At 40.4% G+C, this 27,266-nt stretch overlaps 1 protein-coding gene across 25 annotated transcripts in view; it reads left to right on the top strand.

The window, feature by feature from the left end:
- The window catches only part of DTNA (dystrobrevin alpha), a 355,640-nt gene that overhangs the window by 246,319 nt on the left and 82,055 nt on the right, over positions 1–27,266 (top strand). For all 25 annotated transcript variants that reach the window (XM_044243173.1, XM_044243174.1, XM_044243176.1 and 22 more), the window contains one exon: positions 16,626–16,839. In XM_044243173.1, coding sequence (XP_044099108.1) covers positions 16,626–16,839 — 214 coding nt within the window. The remainder of the gene's footprint in view (positions 1–16,625; positions 16,840–27,266) is intronic.

Raw genomic sequence — 27,266 nt, 5'->3', positions numbered from 1 at the left:
CCAGCGTAATATCTACATAATATTACTATGTAATCTGGTAGTGCCCCACTCTCCAAACACGAAAAAGACATTCACCAACCTCGGTTATAAAAGAAAAACTGTGAGACACTATCTTTTCTTTTTTTCAGACAAAAGACACTTTATTCCTTCAACTTTTCTCCATGGGATTCATTTGTCAAGTCAGCTTCTTCCCCTTACCGTTCATTTTTGTACCCTGGCCTAACCTCCCTCCCCGTGCCATGACTAGCACATTCCCTAATGGAACAAAAGGATGGATGACCCTAAAAATTAGGGGACACCAAGTTGTCAATTTTATTTTCTAGGAGGAATAGGACAGAAAGGGGATAATACACACAATATTCCTAACTCTGCTTTCTAATCGATAGCATTTTCTTTAGCTTCGAGGTTTCCTGAGAACTTTACACAAAAATAAGCTATACACCCTCTATAAGGATGTGTGCAATGACAACATCTCAGCCTTTGTTTTAAACAAATAACTATTTTCTGCCAGAACATTATCTCCTCGGTCAGCACTGACATGGTTAATGATCCAGATACCCTGTAATGTCAGCAGATCTTTTCCCAGAAATTACTTTGGAGTCAATGGAATGCAGCCTTAAGTTCATGAACAATAAAAGGGAACAAGAGAAATAAATCAGAAATCTCAAATCCCTCCTGTTTAATAAAGGGAGCAAAAGTAAGGAGGCACCTTCTTTTAGTTCTTCTGCTCACAGCCTGAATTTTCTGTCAGTCGTATCAACTAAAATTTAGTTAAAATTTTGCTTAAAAGGAAAAGAGGAGGAAAGGTATATATTTATATCTGAAATTTCAGTTTCTCAAACATTTCCCTCTAATAAAAGAAATACAAGTATTCCTCATCCACTTATAAAGTTAGAACACATGCATTGACCTAATAACTCTAAACTTCATTCAGGGTTTCTAGAAGAAAAGAAAATGCAGAACCTCTTCATCTAATGGCTTCTCTGTCACTGTGAAATTAGCTCATGTGAATGTTAGGTATGTGGTGGGTCCAGAAGGAATATTCTTTTATGAGTGAATGAATAGGATCCACTAGATTCATTTTTCACCAGCCAAGTGATTAGTATTATACCTTCAGGAGTAGCCTTTAAATATGAGGAGTTTTTTTGTTTTTGTTTTTGTGTTCTTTTTGAGATTTTATTTCTTTATCTTGAGAGAAAGAGAGAATGAACATGAGCAGGGAGGAGGGGTAGAGAGAGGGAGAAGCAGACTCCCCACTGAGCAGGGAGCCCAACTCGGGGTTTGATCCCAGGACTCCAGGATCATGACCTGAGCAGAAGGCAGATGCTTAACTAAGTGAGCCATCCAGGGGCTCCAGGTATGCTTTTTCTGAAATAAATACTAATATCCCATTCAATTTTATTCAAGTTGATTGTCAGCATATTCCCCCTCTTTGCCATATTTTTAAGTATGTGGATTTTGGGCTGCCTGTATCCATTTCTATCATTACATAACACACTTAGCCACTTAAAACAACACACATTTACTCTCTTGTAGTTTCTGTAGGTCAGAAGCCAAACACAGCATGACTGGATTCTCAGCCTAGGGTCTCCCAGTGTCTGTGGTTCTCATCTGGGGTTCACGGTTCTCTTCTGAGTAAACTGGCTATTGGCAGAACTCATTTCCTTATGGTTGAAGGGTTAAGGTCTCCATTCCTTGCTGACAGTCAGCTGGGGACTACTCCTAGTTCCTACAAGCTACCTGCATTCCTTGCCACATGGCCCTCTAGATGTTTGCTTCTCCTTCCATACCAGGCACACTGGGTCTCTCTGACTTCCTCCTCCTCTGTGATCAGCCAGAGAAAACTCTCTACTTTTAAAAGAGTTATGCAGGGGCACTTGGGTGGCTCAGTCAGTTAAGCATCTACCTTAAGCTAAGGTCATGATCCGAGAGTCCTGGGATCGAGTGACTGGATAAAGCCCCGAGTCGGGCTCCCTGCTCAGCAGGGAGTCTGCTTCTCTCTCTGCCTCTCACCTCACTTGTGTGCTTGCTCTCTCCCTCTCTTTCTCAAATAAAGTCTTTAAAAAAAAAAAATGAAAGGACTTATGTGAGGTCAGGTTCACCCAGAATATTTCCTTATCTTAAGGTCAACTGACTTGATACCTTAATTACATCTGTAAAATCCCTTTACTGAAGTACCTAAATTAGGGTTTGATTCAGCAGTGGAGAAGGCATATCAACACTGAAGACCAGAAATCTTGAGGGTTGGGCAGGTGTGAAGGGCATCTTAGAACTCTGCCTACTGCATTACTCAGCATCATTGACTTTTCTGTTTTCCAGATAATGACATAGAGAGCCTTGGGTGAAAAAATGAAGTTTAAAGGAAATACTCAGGTGATAGAAACAGATCCCCCCAAAAGAGATGTGTCTGAAGGAAAGAGATAGGACTCTTTCCTGTCAAAGAGTCAAAAGGAAGAGCAGGAATGTTCAGTTAGGGAGATAAGTGGCAGATGGCAAAGGCTTGGAGCATAATTATCTGTGCTCCAAGTGATTTTGATACATATTTTCACTCCTGATGTTGGATCATGCTAGACACTCGTTTAGAATAAAGAGAAAGGCATTGTGCTAGAATCCAACATTCCTTAAAAACTCCCTGTGGGGAAGTTGGTGGTAGCAGCAGAACATAAACCCATTCAAGATGCCTTATAATGTGGCAGCAGAAAACCTCCTCCTGGACCAGCAGAAAACTCTGTCTGGACCTATGGCAAAACTGCTTCCCCTTCATCAGAGCAAACTTCTGGTAGAACAAATCTATACTGTTAAGGTTCTGGTGCTTATGATACAGGCTTAATTAGAGCTGCTTCTTCCCTTTCATTGCTTCTATTTTTAAGATCTTAAAGATTCAGAGCTTTGTTTTCTTGTGAGAGCTTTTATTTTTAGAGACGGCTAGGAGCTCCGTCTTCCCAGTCTTCAGCCACTGCGCAACCTATGAACTGAACCAGTGCCTGTAGTCGTTTCTGGGTGTCTGGAGGGAGCAGCCATCAGCTTCCTTCCCTTCCTCCTGCTTCTGCATTAGAGCACGGAGCTAGGACCACTGAATACTTTTACGCTCACAGTTTAGGAAAGAACCTCATATTTAAAAGCCCCAGCCCACTAGTTAAGAGTGACATGTACAGAGGCATCCTTTCAAGCTTCCCTGCACCATCTAGCAAGTCAGATTCAGTGGCCTTCCCTTAGTGGTCTGCCAAGCTGTGTTCCTGGGAACCTGCTGGACAGAGCCACTGAGCTGAGCAGTGAAGGGACACCCAGAGGGTGCTGTCCTACAGCCTGGCTCCTGGGGTCATGGGGCTCTGGCAAACACTAAGAGGAAATGGAAGACAGTCAGGAGGAAGGGGAAGGAAAGATGGCTGCTCCCATAGAAACACCCCTGTGACCCATGAGGACTAAATCAAGGAGACTTTCTTGACTTTTCTTGTTCACGTTACCAGCAGCCATCTGGTAAAAGCCACTCATTTATTTTTTTATTCAACGAACATGGACCAAGGTTTGCTGCACGCCAAGCATTACTCTGGACCATGCGGGGGTGGCAGGGAAGTGATAATATTACATAGTGTTCAAATTTAGTATTAGATAACCTCAAGCTTACAATCTAGTTGTATGTTCTATTTATTATAAAGCTTCTGGTTTTGTGACTATCAAATAGTAGAAAACACTCTAAAACTTTGCTATATCAGCTTATATCTAGCCTGTCAAGTCCCCTGAGCAAACTGCCACTTTCTGAAGAAAAAAAAGTACTTATAAGTATGGCAGTTAAAGACATCAAATCTATCTGTAGCTATTGAAACAAATTATTTAGCTGTTTTTAATCATTTGTGATGTTCAGCTAGGACTTCTGTTTTACCTCCTTTTTTTTTTATCAGGAATTGTAAAATTCTGTTCATTCTAGATGAGGAGAACATAGCACAAGAGATATTAAATGGCTTCTCCTGAATAAACACCAGATCAAATCATATAATTGAGAGCTCAACTTCTAACCTCTAAATATTAGCCAAATGCTATGGTAAAAAGAGAGCCTGTCCGGCGATGTCTGTCAAACACATGGACCACGAGCCTGCTACAAAGCTAATAATGCTTCAGCCTTGAGAAACTTAGTTTCTCAAAGATAATAAACTCTAATGTAAGATCAAGTATACATTTTAATTTCCAAATTCAATATTGCTGATATAGGACTGTGATACTATTATATTGTGGAGAAGGATATGTCGAGGAAGAGTTAATTTGACCACACAGAATTAGAATCTGTTTTGAACATGGTCATAATCATTGTTTTCTCTTCATTTGTTACTCTGAATGGGCTCAAACCAGTGATAGATGGGAACTTGGTTAGAATCCATGCTTGAGCCCATGTTTCCCAGGAAGCAGACTCCACACAAGGCTTCTGTGGAACTCCCTCGTTTGCCATTCCAGAGCGGAAGTGGAACAAGGGAGGAAAGCCAACAGATAGTGCAGGAACTTCTAAGGAACCTCCCAAAAGGCTCCAGAACTTTCCACCCAGGGGCCACAAGGAGGAAGTCCTAATCTAGCTGCTCCTCTCTCCTTACCACCCCCGTATGTCTGGGTTGCATTTGTGTAGGTGTGAGGTGGGTCCCTGGCCTTAGTGCTGGGGCATCAGAGGTTTGGAGCAAGAGTCTGAGGCAAGTGCTCTCTGGTGGCAGCTGTGTGGAGCAGATCAGTCGAAGCCTACTCCTTGCCCATCGTTCCCGCAGGGGCTAGAGCAAGGGGCAGAGCCAAGATTTTGAAAAGGTACCAAACAGGGGTCTGAAACATTGCCTCCTGTACACCTTGGCTTTCTGTGTTAGACATTTCCTCATCGGTGTTTTCTACTGCCTTTTAATTTTTTTTTTCTTACAGAAGATACACTTCTCATATTCTTAACCTCACTTAAGATACTGCACATAATCTGCCGATTAACCCTCTAGAAACTGCTTCACCCAAACACTAACCTATCTCCCAAAAAATTTTCCTACGTACTAGGAAACTGAGTCATAACTATTTTCTGAATGGGTGAATGAAATGCATTTTCATGTCTACCCCGTTTTTTTACTCTTATTGCAGAAAGACAATTAATTATACATAAATGGTACAGAGTGAGTGCAGGAAAAAGGGACACTTTCCCACGACTGCTGCTTATCTGTTCTTCAGGGACCCCATGTACTTTGTCCGTCAGTGTTGATGGGGGCCAGATTGGCATGTGGTGCAGCGTCCCTGAGAGCAACAGCTGTAAAGGAAAAGTGGAAAGCAGTTTCTCAACAGTTGCCAGCCCCGTGGTTGCTCTTTTTCTTGAAATGCTGCCTCTGGCATCTAGGGTTCTGGCCATCTGCTCAAGTCATAGTGTTTAAGGAATAATGAAAGTACTGCGGGAAGCCATGCTCCACGAGTCTCATTGAGCTCTCCGAATCTTCTAGAGATCATATGTCATGACTGGCAAACAGTAGGCCCTCTACCCTACTCCATTCACCAAGCACTGGTGAGCACCCAGTTTGAATAAGGCATATGCAAGCAGCTATGAGAAGTACAGAGATGAACAGGACATAGTACACATCTTCAAGTTAGTTATAATTTCATGCTGTGGTTCTTTCTCTCATGAATCTTTGAGAGAATCTTTTTTTTTTTTTAAGATTTATTTATTTATTTATTTGACAGAGAGAGAAGCAGGCTCGTGCCGAGCAGAGATCTTTGAGAGAATCTTGATGAATGTCACAGATCTTTCCCTCCAAACACACATGATCGCAACTATAAAATTTAGTTCCTCATTTCAGAGACCCTCCTGTCCTCTGAAGTTCAGTCAAGAGCTTATCAAAAACAGGTGGAGGGAACAATTCAACCCTTAGTAACTCTGAGAAATGCAGAGTGTCATAAATGATCTAATACATGAAGTCTGGGAGCAACAAACAGGAGAGCGTAATTCCACGTGAAGGTATCAGAGCTTCCTCAGGTATACATGAGTGTAATACCCTTGAAAGACAGTTAACTGAAGAGTGTACTTGCTAAAGAGTATAATAAATCGTGAAAGAAAGCCAAATGTGTATTCTGGAATAAGAAGCCCAATGTGGCTGGGGCATAAGATTCTTGGAAAAAGCTGGAGGTGAGTAGGAGATGAGGTTAGAGATTGGGGGACTGGACTGGTGCCTGGTGGCTCCGTAGGTTTCCGACTCTTGGTTTTGCCCTCGTCATGATCTCATGGGTTGTGAATTCCAGCACCGACTCCACCCCCAGGTACATCCTGCACTCAGCAGGGAGTCTGCTTGAAGATTCTCTCCCTCTATCCCTCCCCCAACTCACTCTCGTGATCTCGTGATCTCTCTCTCTCTCTCAAATAAATAAATATTTAAAAACAAACAAACAAATAAATAAATAAGATAAGGAGACTAGAGTCCAAACATTGGTTTTCAAGCTTAGAAAATTGGGTTTTACTCAGTAGGTGATGGAGAATGGTATGGCCACAGCTGGGACTTACACCACTTAGGACAGATGGAAGAGAGCAGGAACTAGAGATGAGTAAGAAAGGTTACTATAAAAATCAATGTAGAATAGGTTTGGCAGGTAGCATGGCCGACTAGTCTAAGGCACTGGATTAAGGCTGCAGTCTCTACGGGGTGTGGGTTTGAATCCCACCACTACCATCCATTGGGCGCCTGGGTGGCTCAGTCAGTTAAGCGTCTGCCTTTAGCTCAGGTCATGATCCCAGGGTGCTGGCATCTCTGCTCCACAGGGAGTCTGCTTCTCCCTCGACTCTCTACCTTTTCTCTCTCTGTTTCTCATGAATAAATCTTAAAAACAAACAAAAAAATACTATGTAGAAGGCAGTAAAAGCCCAAACTAGAGCACTAGAATGTAGGGAATGCTAAAGGCATATTGAAGAAACCTATACAAACTGTCTAGTGAAGACTAAAATAACTACCCAGAAGGGAGGTAAGATACACGATCCTCTTGCTTCTGAAGCTATTAAATACATTCCGAGCAAAGTTAAACACTGGCAGTGAGAAATTAGTTATTGTTCAGATCTTTCTTTTCATTTACCTTCTCTTATTATTTTTATAATCATTGGTACAAAACCTTGGAAAATAATAGACTTAATAAATGCTTGTTCAATTGAATTCAGCTCAATTTAATTTACGGTATGACAGCTATTGAGCCAACAATTACTATACCTCATTTTGAATAATGATGCCAGTCTACAAACACAATTTAAGGAAAACTGAATACTTTTTTCCTAATGGACAATAGATGTACTGTCAGGGCCTCTGAGGACTGGCCTGATATCCTACTTGATTTTATGCCAAAAATATGTTGTAGACCTTTTCCTGAAGCTCCTTCCATCATGCATCTTACCCAGGAAATTAAAGTGAAACTAAAATATCATCTTTGTAAGCTATGATGCTTCTCTCCAAAGATCCTTAGCACAGAGAGCGGTCTTGGTGATAAAGGGAGGTGCAAGGGAGTGTTGAATTTGGAAGCATAAAATAATTTGGTGAGTTATTTGGATGTTGTTTCGATTCATATATTGAAAGATATATCTCATGGCTCATGAATGGAAATCAAATACAAAAATTGTATTTTCTTAACATTTTCTTTCCCAATTCAGTTTTCAGTCCATGTGGCTAATCTCTTCAGTGTAATCACATCAAAATGCATTTCTTGACCCTGGCAAAGCATACCACTTAACTGAATTTCTCTTCCCTAAGAGCTTTTTAAACACTGTGTTGTCATGCTTAAAAGCCTGCATGAGGGCATAAAAATAAATTATTTATTTGAGAAAATCTTAACAACTAGACAATTTGCACATGGCTTTCTTGACCACAATCCTTGTTCCCAGGATTCTTGTGATATCTTTTAAATAAATTCCTCCAGCTCAAATGAGCATCAATTTCCTGTTCTCGTTTTCTCTCATCTCTTTAAGTCATGCTCCACAGCCGTGGTTCTCAAACATCCTTGCTTTTCAAAATCACCCAAGGAGCAGGGGACACCGGGGATCCCCTGACCAAACTCCAGATCTATGGAATCAGAGGCCACAGTTTGAGACCTGCTCATTGCTCCAAAGACCACTTTTGATTCTCACCACTGGACTGGTTGGCTGTAGAGCAAGATGGAATTAACTCTCACAGTATTTTGAAAATGAAATTTAGTGTTAAACTTGATGGGAAGCAAATTCTCCATCTCTCTATTTGATTACTGAAAAATTAGAGAATTGTCAAATAATGGCCAATAAGGAAAGGTTACAAAGTTACAGACCCCGCTTTCTGGTACACCCAGCAAGCAAACTCTGCTAGCCCCAACAAGTTAGTAGAAGATGTGGTTGCCCCTTCTTCATTAGTTGCTCTCTGCTATCAGTCACTAGATCATCTTCTTCCTGGAGTATCCACCCCCACCATCTTTATGTAGTAAGATCCTGCTGTGATTCAGGAACCAGCTTGAGCCCTACCACCTCCTCCTTTGAACCTTCCCAAAGTTTCCAGCCTGCAATAGCATCTCTGTATTTTCAGCTCCAGTAGTTTTGGGGTTTTGAGGGGTTTTTTTGTTTTGTTTTGTTTTGTTTTTTAATCTGCTTAAAGGATATGGGCTTTCGATGACATAGTGTCTCATCTTGATCTTTAGCTAGGCCATCTGAACAGGTCTTTCCCCATGGGAATTACAACCTCTTTCCTGGCCAGGTTCTCATCTTTGGTCTAGTCCCCTCTAACATGAAGCACCATATATTGTAGAATCTTTAAAATTATTGGCTGGATTTCATTTCTTTTGAAAATATGCTTCCATTCCCAGTTCTGTACGTACACGGCAGTTTTCTTCTGTAGGTTAATGCTTGTACATACAATACGTGTAGGGTAAGTTAGTGACACGCTGAAATATTCTTTTCTTCTCATGAGCTGACGTTCTCTGAATTTCGAGATAAGTGTTTGATCTGAACGTGAGCTAAACCCGTTGCTGTGATGCAGTCTCGCTGGATTTATAACATCGTCACACCTGGTAAGAGGAAAACCAACCTGAAATTGTAGAAGAAAGCTTGTATGAAGGGACAGAAATCTTTATCACTGACAGAGTAGAACAAAAAATTGGGAGATTATAGTCTTATCTGAATATGACAGTAAATGTTAATGCCTGTTTTCTCTCAAAAATAAGAACAATGCCTAAAATGCATATGGTGCTTTAGAGTTTACTAAGTGTTCTCCATGTGATTTTTGTTGTTCCCCAGAACACCTGTAAGATAAGAAAGTTGGATGTTATTATTCCTGTTGTACAAATGAAGAAACACCTGAATCCAAGTCTATGATCTCTGAGCCCATTTTTCTCTGGAAGAGAAACTAAACTTGTTGCGTACTTTACGCCTTTGTTCACTAGTTCCCACCGTCCTCTTCCACCTGCGAGTCTGTGTCTTCAGCGACCTGTCTTGTTTGCACTAATTCTAGAAGCCAGCAGAGGGCTGTGACATAATAAGGGCTGATAAGTACTGCTTCAGTGAATAAAATGAAGTTGTTAGCCTCTGGTATGGAAGGTTAAGAAAAGCAAGTTAGTGCGCTGGCAAGGTAATGAGCTTAAAGAGGAACCTGGAGTTGTTCCCAAAACGCACAAGGAGGTAGGTTCTTCTCCCCACCTCCTCACACCCGACGCACGTGGCAGTCTGACCCACACAGGAAACTCCCTGAAAGCATTCTTACCTAAAGTCTTCTTGATACTTAGAATAATGAGTGAAACTTCGCATTTGAGAGCTGGCATAGGAAAAAGACAATGCTTTTACGTGTGCTCATCTTTTAGTGCTAAGGGCACCAGAACTTTATTGGAAAACTGAAAGAATGACTCTCCATTAAAAACTTTCCTATAAGCCTGCAAACAAAGTTTAATAATCCACTGTGTGAAGGAACACAATTTGGTGCATCAGACCTGCAGTATAAAGGAATCAGAAATACCACCTGCACGTGGTTCTCATGCTCTACCGAATTGCTCTACAGTGGGCAATTCATGCTAGGAATTTTCCTGAAATCAGGGAACCTGGATCTAGGGAGGGAAGATAATGGACAAATTTTCTGGAGAAACAACCTAGCTCCTTTGTAGTGGGATTGGATGAGTAAGTCAGCATCAGAATTCTCCCTACTTTTACCTGTGTATATCAGAGACTGGAAAACTTGTCCTAAGCAAGCCGCGAACAACAGTCACCATCACTTTAAGCCTGGGTGGCCAGAGTAGATGGGGGTTGACAGGGTGTATGCATGAGTGTGCACACACATCCACGCCCCATCTGCATGCTAAAGGATATTCCCAGTGGCATACCAACAGTTTATGTTCAATTCCCAACCTAATGCAAATTACTTTTCTCCCAGTCATGATCCCTAGGGAGTCTGCTTCTCCCTCTCTTTCTGTCCCTACTCACCCCACCCCTCTCGCTTTTGCTCTCATTCTCGTGCACGCATGTGTGCACATGCTCTCTCAAATAAATGAAAATTTTTTTTAGGTTTTATTTATTTATTTGTCAGAGAGAGAGAAAGAACGCACAAGCAGGGAAAGCAGCAGGCAGAGGGAGAAAAAGACTCCCTACTGAGCAAGGAGCCCCACACAGGACTCAATCCCAAGACCCTGGGATGCTGACCGGAGCTGAAGGCAGATGCTTAACCAATTGAGCCACCCAGGTGTCCCAAATAAATGAAATCTTAATAAAAAAAAAAAAAAAGAAAATAGCAGCCTCTCTTGTTGCCAAGGACAGAGAACCACTGACTTCCAGCCTGTTTGTCATTCTTAAACTACCTGGGAATGTTGTTAAAATGCAGATTCTGATTCTTCTGATGGGTTGGGGACCTATGATTGTGCATTTCTAACAAGCCTAGTGCCTTGCAGCTCTAAGTGCAGTGCAAGAGCAGCAGCCCCAGGGAGCTGTTCTAGAACCTGTCGGGCTTTCCAGCCTGCGGCCACGGTGAAAAACCACCACTCCAAAATGACCGGAGTTAAAGTCACTATAATTGTTTACTGACCTTCCCCAGCTGCAAGCCCTCTGAAATCCTTCTAAAGTTTTATACGGTTGTCAGAATCACCTGGAGAGCTTTGTGAAAAGCCTTTCCCACTTCCTAAATTTTGGAATTTGGAGGTAGTAGAAAGTAGGCTTGGGAATTTTGAGATCTCCAAGTGCTTAAGCTTTTTTTGTTTTTTCTTTCTTTCTTTTTTTCCTTTAAAAAAAAAAAAAATTCCCTTAGATTCACTGACCTGGACCCAATCTCTATGACAATGTGGTCCAGGAAATCCTGGTCCCGGACTAAATAATGACATAGACTAACTCCTGAGGTTGTCTTTTGATATTCCTGTCCTTTCTCTGCCCTCTTCCATATTTACCCTATTTATATACTTCTCCTATTTCCGATCAAGTTTATGACCTCAGTTCATTCCTTTCTAGGTATAAATGAGTTTGGTATTTTTGCACTTTTCCCAGAGATATTTGAATTTAAGTCAGTGCTGTGACCTAACGAGTTCATTTCCTATTAAAATAAGGTAACATCAGCAAACATATAAGAAACATCACTTGAGAACAGCAAATTCTTCTCTACCCTCATGCAAATATACCACACCTCAGCCTCTGACTTAGCCCTTTCCTACCTGAGATTGCCTGGACTGAAGACAAACTATTAAAGCTGTGTCTATTTTCATTTATTCATGAATACAAGCTGTTAGGCATTACTAATGTCCAAAATTAACACTAATGCTATTTTTAAGATTCTGTGAAGTACTAAATACCACTATTAAGAATACATGTTTATATTTGATATGGCTAATGTTAGCCAAATAATTTTATTATAAAAACTGTTGCTTTATCTAGTATATTAATATAAAATGTATGCAGTAATATAGATGAGGAAACCCCACTTCCTAGGCCTGTGCCTAATAGGTGCTTACGATGGACAGTTAAAGCTTGATGGATACTTAGTAAAGTGTGCACGGTGCCATCTAGTGGTGCACAGTCATCACTGCACAACGTAAATGTCTTCATTTTCTAAAATGACTTGATGGCTCAAGAGTAAACAACATGTTTATATGACTGTCAGACTTTCCAAACAGACTTCCTAATAGCTTCCTTATGACTCTCAACTTAACACATTTCTTAGTGTTCCTATTTCATTAAGCAAAAAGCTTGTGATACTCTTTCAAAAATAATGAATGGTTGTTAAGTAATTATTTAATAACTTATTCACTAAGCGCCATGTGAAATGCTTTATATGGATTATCTCATTTGATCCCCTCAATAACCCTGCAGCGGAGCAGCTGTTTTTTGTTGTTTTTCTGGAGCAACTCTTATTGTCCCCACTCTACAGATGTGGAAACTGAAGCTTAAGGATGTTAAGTAACTTGCCCAAGGTCAGTAGAAGTTGGTCGAACGTACTGTCCAGGAACCTGCACAGTTCTGCACTGTAATCTGAAGCTCCCATAGTGGTTAGCAGTGAAAGTTTCCAAGAAGTCTCTGTGGAAGAGGGCCTTCCTCACCCCCTCTACTGATCAACTGTGTCCAAATCAGTTCAAACTACCAACTCAGAATTCATGACAGACTGAATAGGATCCACTTTTATGGCTGGGATGTAGTTTTAGCTTCTTTTAGAGCGCCTATATAATACATGTGCAAAGTTGCATGTGAATTGGGTTATTAAATTTGAGGGGACTGTGCTGAAGCTTAGGTTTGGAGTCACAGATCTTGTAAATTAGTAAGAAGAAAGTATGGCTGTAAATCGAAGGTGTTTAATTATTTTAACACTAACAGCTATCATTCGTTGAGCACCTATGTGCCAACTCTGTGGTTAGCACTTGTCTATACTTTTTCTTTCTCCTCACTACAACTCTCTCTGGTTGGGATTCCTCTCCTTATTTCTAAAAAGGAAAGAATAACATGTATAGGGAAGAAATAACTTGCCCACAGTTATCAGGGGTGCCAGGAGTGAAACCAATCTTTGTGATTACAAAATCTGCCTTCTGCCACTCTTGGAAGATAAGTATGTGTAATGTGCATGATCACGGCTTTTTTGTGCACTGCCATGCCTCTGCAAAAATGCCAGCATCCCCCCCACCCCGGGTGGCTCAGTCTTTCATTCGACTCTTGGTCTTGGCTCGGGTCATAATCCCAGGGTCAGGGAATCCAGCCCTGGGTTGGGCTCCATGCTCAGTGGGGAGTCTGCTAGAGAGTCTCTCCATCCCTCTCCCTCCACCCCTCCACTTCCCTTCTAAAATAAATAAATGAATATTTTAAGAAATAATACCACCATCTTTATAGGATGCCTGGGTGGCTCAGTCAGTTAAGTGGCTGCCTTCGGTTCGGGTCATGATCCCAGTATCCTGGGATCGAGTCCCACATCGGGCTCCTTTCTCAGCAGGGAGCCTGCTTCACCCTCTGCCTCTACCTCTGTCTGCCTGTGCACTCTCTCTCTCTCTCTCTCTCTCTGACAAATAAATAAATAAAATATTAAAAAAAAAAAAAGAAAAAGAAATAATACCACCATCTTTCCTGCGACCATAGCAGCAGGCTCCCGCCACTTCTGCCCTGCACGCCTGTCCATGTCAATTACTCTCTTCCCTTACAGTCTGAAATGACATCTTTAAGCTGCATTTCTGAGCATGTCACTCTATTTAAAACCCGTGTCTTCATACTTTCAGCATAAAGATCCGAATACCTGCCAGAGCTACAGGGCTCCTCCAGCCTTATCTTGTTCCTCTGGCCTCTTCACAAACCATCTCCTAATCCCATTTTGTACCTAGCACTCTGTCTGTCATGCGAGGTCATCATTTCTGATTATCTGTGTAATTGTGAATCATGTCTCTATCCCCACCTGACTGTTAGTGCTCTGAGGCAGGAACAACATCTTTGCATTCTGAACCCAGACAGATCCCCAAGGAGTAGATCCAGAGAATCTCTAGATGAAGCATAAAGGGATAAATATAGGAATCCCAGTTCCCACAGAAATTAATTTAATTCCTCAAGAAATTAAATAAATAAACAACTTATAGATGCCATCTCCTTGGAAGTACTTTGGTTGCCAAATTGAAAAACTGGATGAAAAGCATTAAGAAACAAATAATTTCTGGGGCGCCTGGGTGGCTCAGTTGTTAAGTGTCTGCCTTCGGCTCAGGTCATGATCGCAGGGTCTCAGGATCGAGCTCCACATTGGGCTCCCTGCTCAGTGGGAAGCCTGCTTCTCCCTCTTCCACTCCCCCTGCTTGTGTTCCCTCTCTTGCTGTGTCTCTCTGTCAAATAAATAAGTAAAACTTTTGGGGAAAAAAAAGAAACAAATAAATTTCCTTGTGTGATATACAGAAAAGATAACAAATTTGCCATCACGTAAATCTGAATTGCTCCAAATCTAATAAACATTTAAGTATTTCAGTTAGAAAGTGATCTGCATTCTTCTGTCCTAAATCAGAGATATGCTACAAAGTTGTGTTTGTTTGGTTTTTGGGTTTTTTTTTTTATATGATTTAAATTGTCCATTTGTTCAAGTGTAATGTACTGTCTCGGTGTATCAGACACTCCCACAACTGACTTCGTGATTTTTTCCCATTTAAGGAATACCGTCCCTGCTTTGTAGATGAGGAAAATAAAGCTCCAAGTCTTTGAGGTTAAGAGGGCATGCACTTGTAGGAGGAGAGCCATGTTTGGACGGAGGTCTTCAGACTTCAAGTCCAGTGTTTATTGGAAGATTCCCAAGCCCAGAATTCAATATATGTTAGTGTTGTTTTTTAAATATAGTGTTACACATGAGCAAAGAGGTAGGAAACTAAAACTTGGGAGTTGGTAGGAAAGCATATATGGAGTGCTCATTTCTCAGGAACTGAAACGTAAGTACATAATTCACTGAGAAAGACAACAGATCTGTTTTCAAATGCAAAGGTGTCATGAAAAGCGAACCTTAAATTTGGTGTCACTGTAGTGAAACTGGAATTCTCATACCTTGTTGTTGTGGATGGAAAATAGTACAACTATGTTGGAAAACACTTGGGAAGTTTCTCAGAAATTAAACGTACACTGACCATACCACCTCGGCACTTCATTTCCAAGTATTTAACAACAGAAATGGAAGCATATGTCAATACAAACATTTGTGCAAGACTGTTCATAGCAACTTCATTCATGATCACCCAAAACAGAAACAACCCAAGTGTCCATCAGCAGGTGAGTTGATAACCAAATTGTGACCTATCCATACGAAAGAGTACTGCTCAACGGTGTAAAGGAAGAAACTATTGTTACATGCAACAGCATGGATGAGTTTCAAGATAATTATACCAAGTAAAAGAATCCAGATTCCCCCCTCCCCCGCAATAAAAGAGTACATACTGTATAATTCCAGCTATATAAAATTCTAGAAAAGCATCTTGGAAGCTCTATCTGTGGTTGCCTGGGATGGGAAGTGGGGTGAAGTAAAAGGAACAGGAGGAAACTTCTAGGGCTGATGGAGATGTTCACTGTCTTGATTGTGGCGATGGTTTCTGGAATGTTATAACAAGACCTCAGCCCAAACAGGGAAGAAAGAGAAATGAAATTCTCGATATCCTAGTGAAACTAACCATGACTTCAGCTTGGTGAGCTACTCAGTAATATAAGCCAAAGAACTGTTTGTTCTTGACCAGGTTAGTCAAGGGATCTGTGATTAAGTTCTGCTGCTGCCTTCTAGAGATTACTTTTCCTTTTTCCCCTGCCTCTCTTCCTGCCTTCCTTAACTTTCCCCCCTTTATTTCAAACCTTATACTATGAAAAGTATATAAATAAATGAAAATATTTTAAATAAATGCAGGTTCGATATCTTTTCAAACACTAGAATTTGAGTGTGGTTTGCTCTTTCTTTTAAGGGGTCAGTGTGTGCCTTGGAAAAATGCTTTCAAGCCAGATAGACTTGTTAATTTTAATCACAAGTGCTGTATACTTCAAAGTTGCTAAGAAACTAGATCGTAAATGTTCTCACCACAGAAAAAGAAATGGTAATTATGGGACATGACGTGTTCACTAATGCTACAGTGGTGATCACACGGCAATACAGAAATGCATCAAAATCAACATGTCGTACACCTTACACTTAAACTTATACGATGTATGTCAGGTACATCTCAATATTTTTTTCAAATTTTTTATTTAATTTTTAAATTTTTTAATAAACATATAATGTATTTTTATCCCCGGGGTACAGGTCTGTGAATCGTCAGGTTTACGCATGTCACAGCACTCATCATAGCACACAGATCTCAATATTTTTAAAAAGTCAGAAAGACATGGATTTGAATGCCAGTTTTGCCGTCCACTGGCCTTGGACCTTGGCACTTGTCAATTAGCTTCCCTCACTTTCTCTCACGTAACATAAAGATAGCAGTTGTATTTCAAGGGTCATTTTGAAGATGGGCAATCACCGTCTACTGTGGTTTTCAGGAAATGATTTTCTTCCTATTATACACATCAAGTCTTTGAGCTCTTCTTTGTCTCTGTACATTTACTGTGTCGACCCCTACAGAAGTCGATCCCATATTGAAGGCTGTGAGGGTCCTCGACAAAACCAGACCGACAGTACATGTAAAATAATGAACTTAACCTTTCCCCGCATTTCGGGCTGATGTGTTCCCTCTGCTTTAATTGTGTGTAGTGCACCTGGTGGACATTTGGAACGTCATAGAAGCATTGCGGGAAAATGCTCTGAACAACCTGGACCCGAACATAGAACTCAGTGTGGCCCGCTTGGAGGCCGTGCTGTCCACCATTTTCTACCAGCTCAACAAACGGATGCCAACCACTCACCAAATCCAGGTGGAGCAGTCCATCAGCCTCCTGCTTAACTTCCTGCTGGCGGCCTTTGACCCGTAAGCTCCCTCTTCAGATATCTGTTCCTCTCCACATGTTTGGTCTCTCCTTCCTCTTGTCCTTCTTGGTCTTTCTTCCAAATGATTTTCTGCAAGTAACCAACCACCTCTTTTTTTCTTGACCAGATACTTACCTCGATAAAGTTGCTCTATGTGTAACATCCATTTCAAATGCTCTGGAGAAGAACTAGGGAGTAAAATAGAACCATAGGAAGTTGAGGACAGTCGTATTTTCTAGGCTGACCTTTATTTAACTCATCCCACGCTTCCTAGAAGCTATGGTTGTCTGAAAGTGTGGTATGATGGCATGACTGTGGAGCAGTTCAATGAAGCATAAAGTGGGAGGATGTTTTTAACTCTCTTCTTTGCAGATTGGCTAAGACAGTGTTTCTGAGGTGTCATAACAAGACCCTAGAGCAAACAGGCAGGAATTGACAAGGGTTTCCTGACCAGCCTGGTGAAAGTAACCATGACTTGCATTATGGGATCCGTCAATAATGTGCCCTCTAAAGCCATGTCATGCCGTCCACACAAGACAGTTGAAACTCAGCCTCATTATCTTATAATTTCCTCTCATACAGAGCTGGCTGAAATATTAAAGATTGTTCTTCCAAATCTCTCATTTTACAGAAGAAAGACCTGAAGCACAAAGAGACTGTGGCTCGTCCAGTGTCTCTCGACTTGTTAGGGGCAGAGTAGGGATTTACATATTCAGCTAAGATTTCCTTTCCAAGGCATATGTGGCAGCCTTGTGAATTGTAAAAACTCCCCTGAATTACTTTGTCAGCCTAAGATTTCAAAAGGTCTTTTGCTGATAGCCTCTAGTCTAGATATAGTATCAACATCTCCACTTTCACTACTGGTTTTGAATATTAAAAAGGAAAATTGCTAACTTGACCTTTCAGCGATCACATTTTAAGACTCTCGAAAGATTTTGCTTGGTCTCATTGTCTGGCCAATGCCTGGGAATATTGAAGCCCAGCACTGGAGATGTTCCAGCCCGGCTAATGTTATTATGCCACTCATAAAAGTCACCAGCTGTCACTTTACAGCCTAGAGTGGTAAAAGAATTATTTCTGCTCAGTTTGACCAGTGTAGATTATTGTCTCGGGATGTTTATATTTTGAGTAATTCTCGAGTTGAAATAAACAGTTCTAAAATAAGCAGTCCAGCTTGATAGATCCCATGCTTAGCCTATGCAGACTTCAGAACTGATGTACTGCTTTGGCCTAATCACTATGGTAACCGAGTGGCAGTCAACTAGGAGAGGCTATGGTTCCACATGACAGGTGACAGAATGGAACCAGGCTATGGAATGACTCTAAGGACATTTCCATCCTGCCCCCTTGACAAGAGCACAGAAGCTTCCAGACTCGCCACTAACATCTTCAGGGCACTTATTTGTTTTAAGTGGAACAATGGAAAATGTAAAAAGAGAACTAAAATTCTTGCCAAATCTTAGAGTATTCCTGAAGGATTCGTAAGGGCTCAAAGGTAAAAAAATAATTTGTATCTACTCCATAAGTACAGAAATGGGGCCAGATTAACAATAAGGAAGGGGTATTTTATTAAATACATGAGAGATGTGATATATACGTATCTTATATTTTATATGATACAATATACTGTACCTCAATACTTCTCGTGTCTTAAGAAATATACAATAGAGTTAGTTTTTCATTTGTGTTTGGAAATATTGGGAAGATCACTTTGAAAAAAATGACCTGCATATATTCTCTAAACAGCTACTGATAATTAGTTCAAGATTGATGAGTGCTAAGCTTATGGACTATCCCAAGGTAAGGAAACATTGACATGAATATTCAAATGGAATTATTTGTTTGGCTCTTCTTCTTCTTACAGATAAAAAGGGCTCTGATGTATACTTCCAATAATCTCATTGTAGTAGATTTTTTTAAACATCCACATAGAGAAATCTCATTTTACAGATCTACAGACACATCCACGTAGAGACCCCCGTCTACAGATACTTCTGCCTTCTCTATCTTGGCATAGCAAATGAGTATAGGCAGTTCTGCTGATACTCACATTTCCATCTGATGGCTTTTGAAATTCTAGACGATGTGAGATGTGCGCCATAAGGAAGCATCACTAACTGGGAAGAGAATATAACCGGAAATATTCACTTAGAAGTGAATGTAAGAAGAGAAACTTAAGAATAAAATGAATGTTCAATTCCATTTCTTAAAATAGTCAACTCCTATTTCTCCAAAGAGATCCAGTGTGGAAATCTGGTGTCACTTCCTACCACCTATCCCACGACAGAACCCAAGTGTTTAAGGGAGCCTTCTGCATGTTGGTAGATGTGAATGAGCCCTAGTACTTCAAAGATAGGTTGTTGCTCTTATAGAATCACTGAAACATTTGGGAGGTTTTCTCTCATTTGTGGTAATTTAAATGAACATATAAAAACCAAGGGGAAAAACTCTAAAATAAAAATTAAATCCTGCATTCTAAAGAGGTGATCTATATACATTTTTTTAAAAAAAGAAAGTATAGCGATTTAAATTCATGAAGAATGAGAATAAGAAATTGCATTCAGAGAAACTTGGTCATTGTTTTAGTAGTGCCTTGAAATTCACCAGACCCAGGGAGGTGGAGTCTGCCATGACAATGGTAACTTGAAACGAGGTTCAAAGCCCACTGCGCTTGGCTGTGGCCTTGAGAGCCAGACTTGCCTTCTCACGCATAGTTCCCCAAAACAGCACTCCTTCCTTCTCTCCCTCCAAAAAACACCTTGCTCTCAGTTTTCACACGGGCATGCTTACTGCAGACCGCGGTCAAGCTTCTGGCTCTAAGTTGTCTCCACCAAGTCAGCCTCTTAGGAGGTAGAGAGTGCATAGCTGCATATGCAGGATGATTTCTAGAATGCTAGGACCTAGCATGTGTGCCCAATGGCTCTACTTATGCTTGTCATTCTGTCTCTGAATAGTCAGGCTCTTGAGTCTAGAAGACTTTTGTTCTTCCTGACTTTCCTTCTCAAAATGGCTGTACCTAGCAGGAGTCAAGCTGTCATCGATTACCAGCCGACTGCTAACAGGTCTTTCCACCCCAGACACTGTCTTCTCGAGAGTCCTTAAGAAAATGGGCAGATACACCTGGGAAGAGTGGGAAAAGAGGTGTCAAAATTAGGGAGCAGGGACCGAAAGGGAAGAAAGATATTGGGAAACAGCCTGAACCTTTATCTCCATCTTGTCTCTTTCTTCTGCACACTTCAGGAATGAGCCTACTGCCTTCCCTTATTTCCTGACCACCTGGCAGCAGATTTTCTTCTCACTGTTTCTGTTATTTTTGAGAAATACAAAGTAACGACAGTAAAACAACATGGCAGCAAGTTACAAGATGACAATTTTTTTTTTCAACAGCTTTATGGAGGGATAATTGTGATCTTGATATTAATTCTTAGAAGCCTCAAGTGGCCTTTGGGGGGGAGGTGGTCACAGAACTGGTCCACTGGGAAGCCCTTCACCTCTCCTGGCTGAGCTGACTCCCACTGGCCCTGACCACACTGTTCCTCACACATGAATCCGCTCTTCCGTTACAGTGCATGTCTTACTGTGTGTATGACCGCCCCCTGCAAACTACTTCCGGGTCGTGTCTCTACATGCACAGCCCTGAGACCGTATCCAGCTCAGAATGAACTTGTGAATGAATGAATGAATGAATGAATGAAGGTCAATGATTGACTTTTCTTAGCTCATCACACTGATTTACTCTCATTCTTTTTCTGAAATCATGTCCTCCTAAATCTCTAGTATCTTACCAAGACTAGTGAGTCCAACTTTGCCTGACACCTAGGTTCATAACCTCTATTTTTACTTCTGTTCCACAAGAGAAGAAAATCAGATGTCTATGGCTACTAATGTGGGGGTATCCTATTTTCACCAAAAAATGTCATCATGGTTCTCTTACTCTCTTCTTACTTCCCTGGGAAACATGAACAACTTCAGTCTGTTGACTTCATCTCTTTTCAGTTCACTAGAATCTTCCTTCTTAGGGAAGGTCCTTCTCAGGTAGATTATGTGATAGTGGCCTTGTTTTTAGCAAATGTTTTCACATATATTCAGTCATACGAATATCACAGTAGGACAATGATAAATATTAAAAGGAACAAGGACATTCCTATGATGTCAAGCTATATTATCAATGCCACTTCTCCAATGATAGTAATAATATACTAATTGTAATAATAGCTAATGTGTTGTCAGCATTTTCTGTGTGCCAACAGTCCTCCCAGTTTGACACAGTGTGATTACAGGTGAGTTGAGTGGGGGGAAAAAGAATCCTATTTTTCAGGCATCAGGATATATTCAGCTCTATTCATGTTTTCTGTTTCTTTTTTCTTAATAAGAATTAATGTACATTTCCCCCCCGCCCAGACCTACCCTACTTTTCAGGATATCTTTAGCAGGCTCACATTCCTCACCTTTCCAGTTTGCTGTTATTTAGACAATCTGACAGAGTGTATGTGAAGGAAATATTTGATTTAACTTTTATTACATTGTAGATTTCGAGTCAGTTTTATGACAGTCATCTAGAACTCCAAATCTATCGTATAATAGTCTTTCACAGGGAATACAAAATCCTGGTATTTTCCTCTCTGCTTGATGTATTGCACCTTGCTGAGCCATTTGAACATCCATTCCCACTGCTGAGCCCCCCTGCCCCACCCCCTGGCGCCATGAAGGGTACCAACGGCACTATTTCAGACACATGGATATAGAATATTCTGGAACTCTGCCAAAACCCTTCTGCCTTTTGAGTTTTAAAGATGATTTTGATGTTTAATGCAGGACGTACTACAAGTACGTGGCCCTTTCTCAGTGCACCAATGAAATGTATCGTTCACATTTGAGGCTGTGAGGATGTGTGAGAGCAAAGAAAGAAGAGGTCTATAAAACCAAATGTTCTCTTTTCTTTTCACTATCTGTATGGCCAAAACCAGATACTTAACATAGTGTTTGCCTGGTGATTCTTTTTTCTTACTACGTCTTAAATTCAAGATTTCCACAGAACATTCTCCTCTAATCACTAAAATTTTGTTCTAGTAGAAAAGAATTTGTTCCAAGATTTTCTACATGTTGCTAAAATAGAACTATAGGACTTCTTTTTCAAAGAAGTTTCACAATTGTAGATAAAATGAACAGCCTTAATGTCACTCACCTTCATGTCAGACTTAGACATAAGTGTGAGTGGCAAATGGAATTTCATAGGTGTAAAGTTCTGGCCCCTTCCATTCTGGAGAAACTCCTGGCAAGCTCACATGGGGAGGTGTTATGAAGAATTCTTTTCCCAAATGTTTTGCTAACATGAAGGGGAGCCCAAAGAGATGCCACAGCCCACTGAGGGATTTCTATCTGTTCACATGTTAACTTCACTTACCCAAAAAACGAGAGTAATCATGGATGTGATCACTTCAAAAATCAAGGTGTCACCCAAGTGCACAATCTAAAATTAAGGACCGTAAGGTCAATTTTTGTAACTTCACCCCAAAACTTAGCACTTCTCAATATAAAACTTAAGGGGTAGATCAAAATTTCCTTTCACATGTACATTTATTTATTTAATTAACATGTATTAAGAGTTTGCTTTGCACCAAGTGCCACACACATTACGCTGGGGATGAAAGACGAGAAAGGTGAGATCGCCACCCTTTTAAAAATGTGTATTAAAATTAACTGGTTTTGACTCTTTTTCTCCAACAAACTATGAGCCAACTTGGGGGGTAGGAGCCATACTTTATTCACCTTTATATCCCCAACCTGTAAGGCATTGTCAATAAATATCTGTTGAGTTACAAAATCAGGGATCCATATGAACAAAACATTCCCAGATACAGACATGAGTTATGATAGAGGCGTGTTGTGAAAGCCAGAGGAGGAAACAATTTTCTCAGTTAATTAAGCCACCAAAATGTGTGAGAAAGAGCAATTTGAGTTCTATGCTCATGAAAATGCTTACCAAATGTTTTTGTGAAATGTGTTGGTATAAGAAGAGTTTCTCATTTTAGTACTCTTAAATAGAAAAATAATTCCTGCAGCCTGTTCCAAAAAGAATCAGTCGGAATTCAAATCCATTTTCAAGGACTTAAAATTTATCATGGGATTCGATCATTTCAAACAGGAACCTAGCTTGGCAACTTGGAGAAAATTTACATTCCCAAACCTATCAATATCGATTTGTTGTTTTCCCTTCTTGTCAAAAGCAGATTTTCTCTCCCAGACAACTGTTCCTTGAAACCAAGACCTTCTTAGTTCAAAGAAATCAGTTTGTCTCTGTGAGGTCATGAAAAAGCCCAGTGTAATGCAGTTTACTCACTTCTTATTATGATGAGTCAAACTTTAAAGTAATTTATGTTTTTAAGACAGAGACTCTACAAATCTTTGCATGTATTTTAACCAAAGGGTAAGTGCTTTCTGGTTTCCATTTTTAATCAGTCACCTCTTAGGAAGATTTGAAAATTTTCAGAGTGAGAAAACAAAGTATAAGGGAAATAAAAGATTTAAGGAAACACTGACTTATGAAGCAATTTCAGTTTATACTTTTGCTAATTTTTTTGATAGTCTTAAATACCCTTTAAGGTATTAATTATATACTGGTGTAGCAATTTAACCTGTGTGGTTTTTTTATCTCAAGCTAGAACTGGAAAGTGAAGTTTGCATTGGCAAGAGCTTCAGAATAACTGGCGTAAAAAACAGAATATATTCCATTTTGCCAAAATCCAAATAGTGGGGAGAAAAGAGGAAAGCGATGGATTATGCACTGTGTTCTTGCTCCACATTGACAGGGAAAATATTAAAATAAGTACAATTTTTACTTTAAAAATAAATAAATAAATAAATAAATAAAATTTTTTAAGGGAAAAAATGATAGGCTAATAGTAAATTTCATTTTAAATCACTCGGTGTGCCTCTTACAGTCCTGAAGAATCAGCTAGCAACTTTTGCTCACAAAGAGCAGCTCACGTGATCCTGTCATTGATTCTAAGGCCCCACCCACCCCGGAAGTGGACGGTCCTGACGGATACTCTTGCCTCCTGCACGCGGTATTCTCAAACCCAGCTGGCTGTGCTCCGTCTTTCTTTAGGTGACGCTCAGAACTGCACGTGAACTTGGAGATGTGCTGCCCTAGCGTTTCGTAAAAACAAGGCAAGAGCATAGACTTTTTCTAGCGCTCTTCCTGGTGTTGCCGTTCCAAGGCTGTTTCGCCTGCAGCATTAGAGACAGTCCGCGTTTTTCATCCTCAGCACTCTTTGGCCGGTCCGCTTCTGGAGTTGTGGCCAGTGGCCAACATTCCATACGTGCCTTTGACTGGTTTACTCCTAGAGGCATTGCGTGTGCAAACTCATTTTGGAACAATATGTTGCTTTCCTGCTCGTTTGCACAAAACTTCTGGGAGCTTCCTGTTATCCATCTTCATGAGCTTGACTTTCCACTTCCTAGACACGTAAGGGATTTCCCAAACTGTTCATGGATCAAATGGCCCTGGTCAGGGATGATTCCCAATGAGCACAACTCTTGTACTGTCCCCCTTGGGATATCCCAGCAATTTCCTACTCCTTGTTTCCTTTGTTAATGCCACTTCTTTTATCACAAAAAAAAATAAAAATTAAAAAAAATAGGGACCCTGATCCCAAGATGACCTTAAGTAATGGCTTTTGTTATGGAATCTTATCGAAGGCCTTTAGAAAATCTTTCTCCCCACCCCTCACCCCCACGTTTTTTCATCCTGTTAGGTCTACTGAAGATGTTCTTTAAAAAGACCCACATGTATTTAAGTCCTGGTTGTCAACCTTTTGCACTGTGGAGTCATTCATCTCCAACTCATTCCCTAAATTCCTTCAAGGTTTATCTGGGGCTGAGCAAGGTCTAAACTCACCCAGCAGTGGTGTGCTTCCCATTCCTGCATACCCCCTGAATCCTTCTTAGTGACAAGGGTCACCTTTGCAATCTGGCACGCTGGCTTGCATAACAATACATTCCAGTGGCCTAATTTCACCCTTGAGTTCCTGCAAAACTCTCATTGAGCTGCCCTCCGCTGGGTGATTTATCTAGATTTATTATGTCAATTTGACAGAATAGCTCTGATACAACCACTCCTGGATGTAATAGCATTAATCTTGCATTTCCAAGAACAATACAGAACTGGCGATCTCCCTGTGATCTTCTTCATTAAAAGCTAAGGTTTAAGAATTCATTTGTGAGCTATCATCATTTCATCCTGTGGAGAACTCTCTGTGCCAGCATTATCTGTGCTCCATCCTCCTTCGTGAGTTAAATTGTTCTCTCCGATTCCTTGAAAGAAACTTGTATTGCTCTTAAAGTCTCACATATAATGTTCTTCAATTTCTCTGAGTCATGAAGACTACTTTATCACTTCATTGCTCCTCTTCTTCCACACTTGGTAGATTTCCCTGTTCTCACAATTTGAACCATGTTTCACCTAAGGAAAGGGAACTATTTATTCCCTAAAATAAAATTTTGATACTTCTGGTTATCCATGCAGTTGGGAATACAGTACACATGGAATAATTTTGAATGAGGCTTTTTTTTTTTTAATTATTGCATTTTTCTTACAGCTACCTGCTCTAAAATTAGCAAACAAGTAAGGGAGTAGTCATTCCAAATTCTAGGGGCACCTGTTCTAATGATTAGTAATCATTAATTAACATAAGAAATATATTGTTCACTAATTCTGGGGAAGACTAAGTGGAAGGCGCTAGGAATTCAACAAATTGAGAAGATACGGTCTCTGTCCCCAAGGATGTCACAGTGTGGGGTCACATTACATGCAGACATGTAAATAAACAAATTAAGTTTACTCAGTGAGATAAGTGCCAAATAGTAGGTGAAAGTGGAGAGCCGAGTATTTGCCTACACATTTCAGAGCCAAGTGAGTGATGATCCTGAGCTGAGTCTTGATGAATAGGTAGGAGAGAGGGTCCTGGGCAGAAGTGGTAGGAAGGGCAGGGGCATTAAATGTGGGACTGGGGAGCGGAGTTTAACAGAAATGGTAGCAGGTGAGACTGGAGAGCACAGGTGAAGTCATAACCATATCCTGTAGGCAAACAGGCAATCAGACATTTAAATAATGAAATAATATGGTTGAATCTGTGATGCGAGTGTGCAAGCAGAGAGGTCATTTAAGAAGTGACGACAGTGTTCACTCAAGAGCTGGTGAAGCAATGGCAGTTCAAATGGAAAGCAGGGAATAGGTCTAACATACAGGTAGGAGGTATAGTTAAGTCCTTCAAACATTTATTCAGGTGGTGAGGAATTAAAGAAGAGAACGAAGTCAAGGGTAACCCCTTCCCGGGGGTTCATTTTTGGGTAACTAGGTACATGGTAAGTCTGATAACCAGAAGCAGGTTAGTAGTGGGTTGGTCTGAGTACGATGGGAACGCTTTGTGAAGAGCATGAGTTCTGCTTTGAACATACTGGTTTGACATGAGGTATCCAAGGGAAGATTATTTCTCATAAGTATATAGATCTGGTGCTTAGGCTTAGAAAGATAAATAGGAGAGGCACTGGCATAGGGCTCAGTCGGTTTTACATTCTGACTGGCTGTATTTGAGGTCCTATGCTGAGTATGACAGCAACAAGGATGAATGACAAATGATCTGTCTCTGGAGTCCAGTAATGAACAAAGACACAATTATTTATTATATCTTGTTCTCCTAATGTGTCATATATATGGACCTTATTCATATAAAGGATGTATTCTTTATACTAAACCCTTGTCAATACTGACTTTTCTTACCTTTCAGCCCCATTATTATTTTGAATAACTCCTTTGATCATTCTTAAGAATAGCAACTATCAAAGAAATGAATTACTAATGGGATACACTTTCTAATTCCAAGGACACAAGAATAAACAGTTTATCCTAGCTGGAAACTCATTTAGCTGAAATATTACACTCGTTGCAGTGTGCCCTTTATATCCCATTATATCACATTTTGTGAAGGACAAGTTAGTTATACTTCCTGAATCAATAAAGATTTGGCAGATCTGGTGTCATTTAGGTTGAAGGAGCTCTAACAGAGCTCTTCCTTTTTTGCCCCTTTAAAATATCAACTCTCTTTGAAAAATAAATGTATCACATACACACAGTCAGCTTGTGGGTCGGAAATGATGGGTGAAAAAAACTGATGGAAAATTCCCCATAGTTACTCGAACAAAATTCAGGAATTCTCTGACCAAAAAAAATTTCTTTCTGAAACCTTGTTTAAATAAGCTATAGAGACTGTGGAATCATCATGCATAAAATTATTTTATGAAACCCAGGGTAAAAATCATGTTCTGTAATTGTAATCTGTAGCTAAATAGTACATATCCCTCTAGATGCCAGTTTATGCTCTGAGTAAGTGACATATACAAACAATAACTTGAAGGTTCTGCTCTCTT

Source organism: Neovison vison, chromosome 3, assembly GCF_020171115.1.
Source record: "Neovison vison isolate M4711 chromosome 3, ASM_NN_V1, whole genome shotgun sequence".
In the NCBI taxonomy this organism is placed as follows: Eukaryota; Metazoa; Chordata; class Mammalia; order Carnivora; family Mustelidae; genus Neogale; species Neogale vison.
Note: the sequence above shows the minus strand (reverse complement) of the source record. Positions and strands in the feature narration are given on the sequence as shown.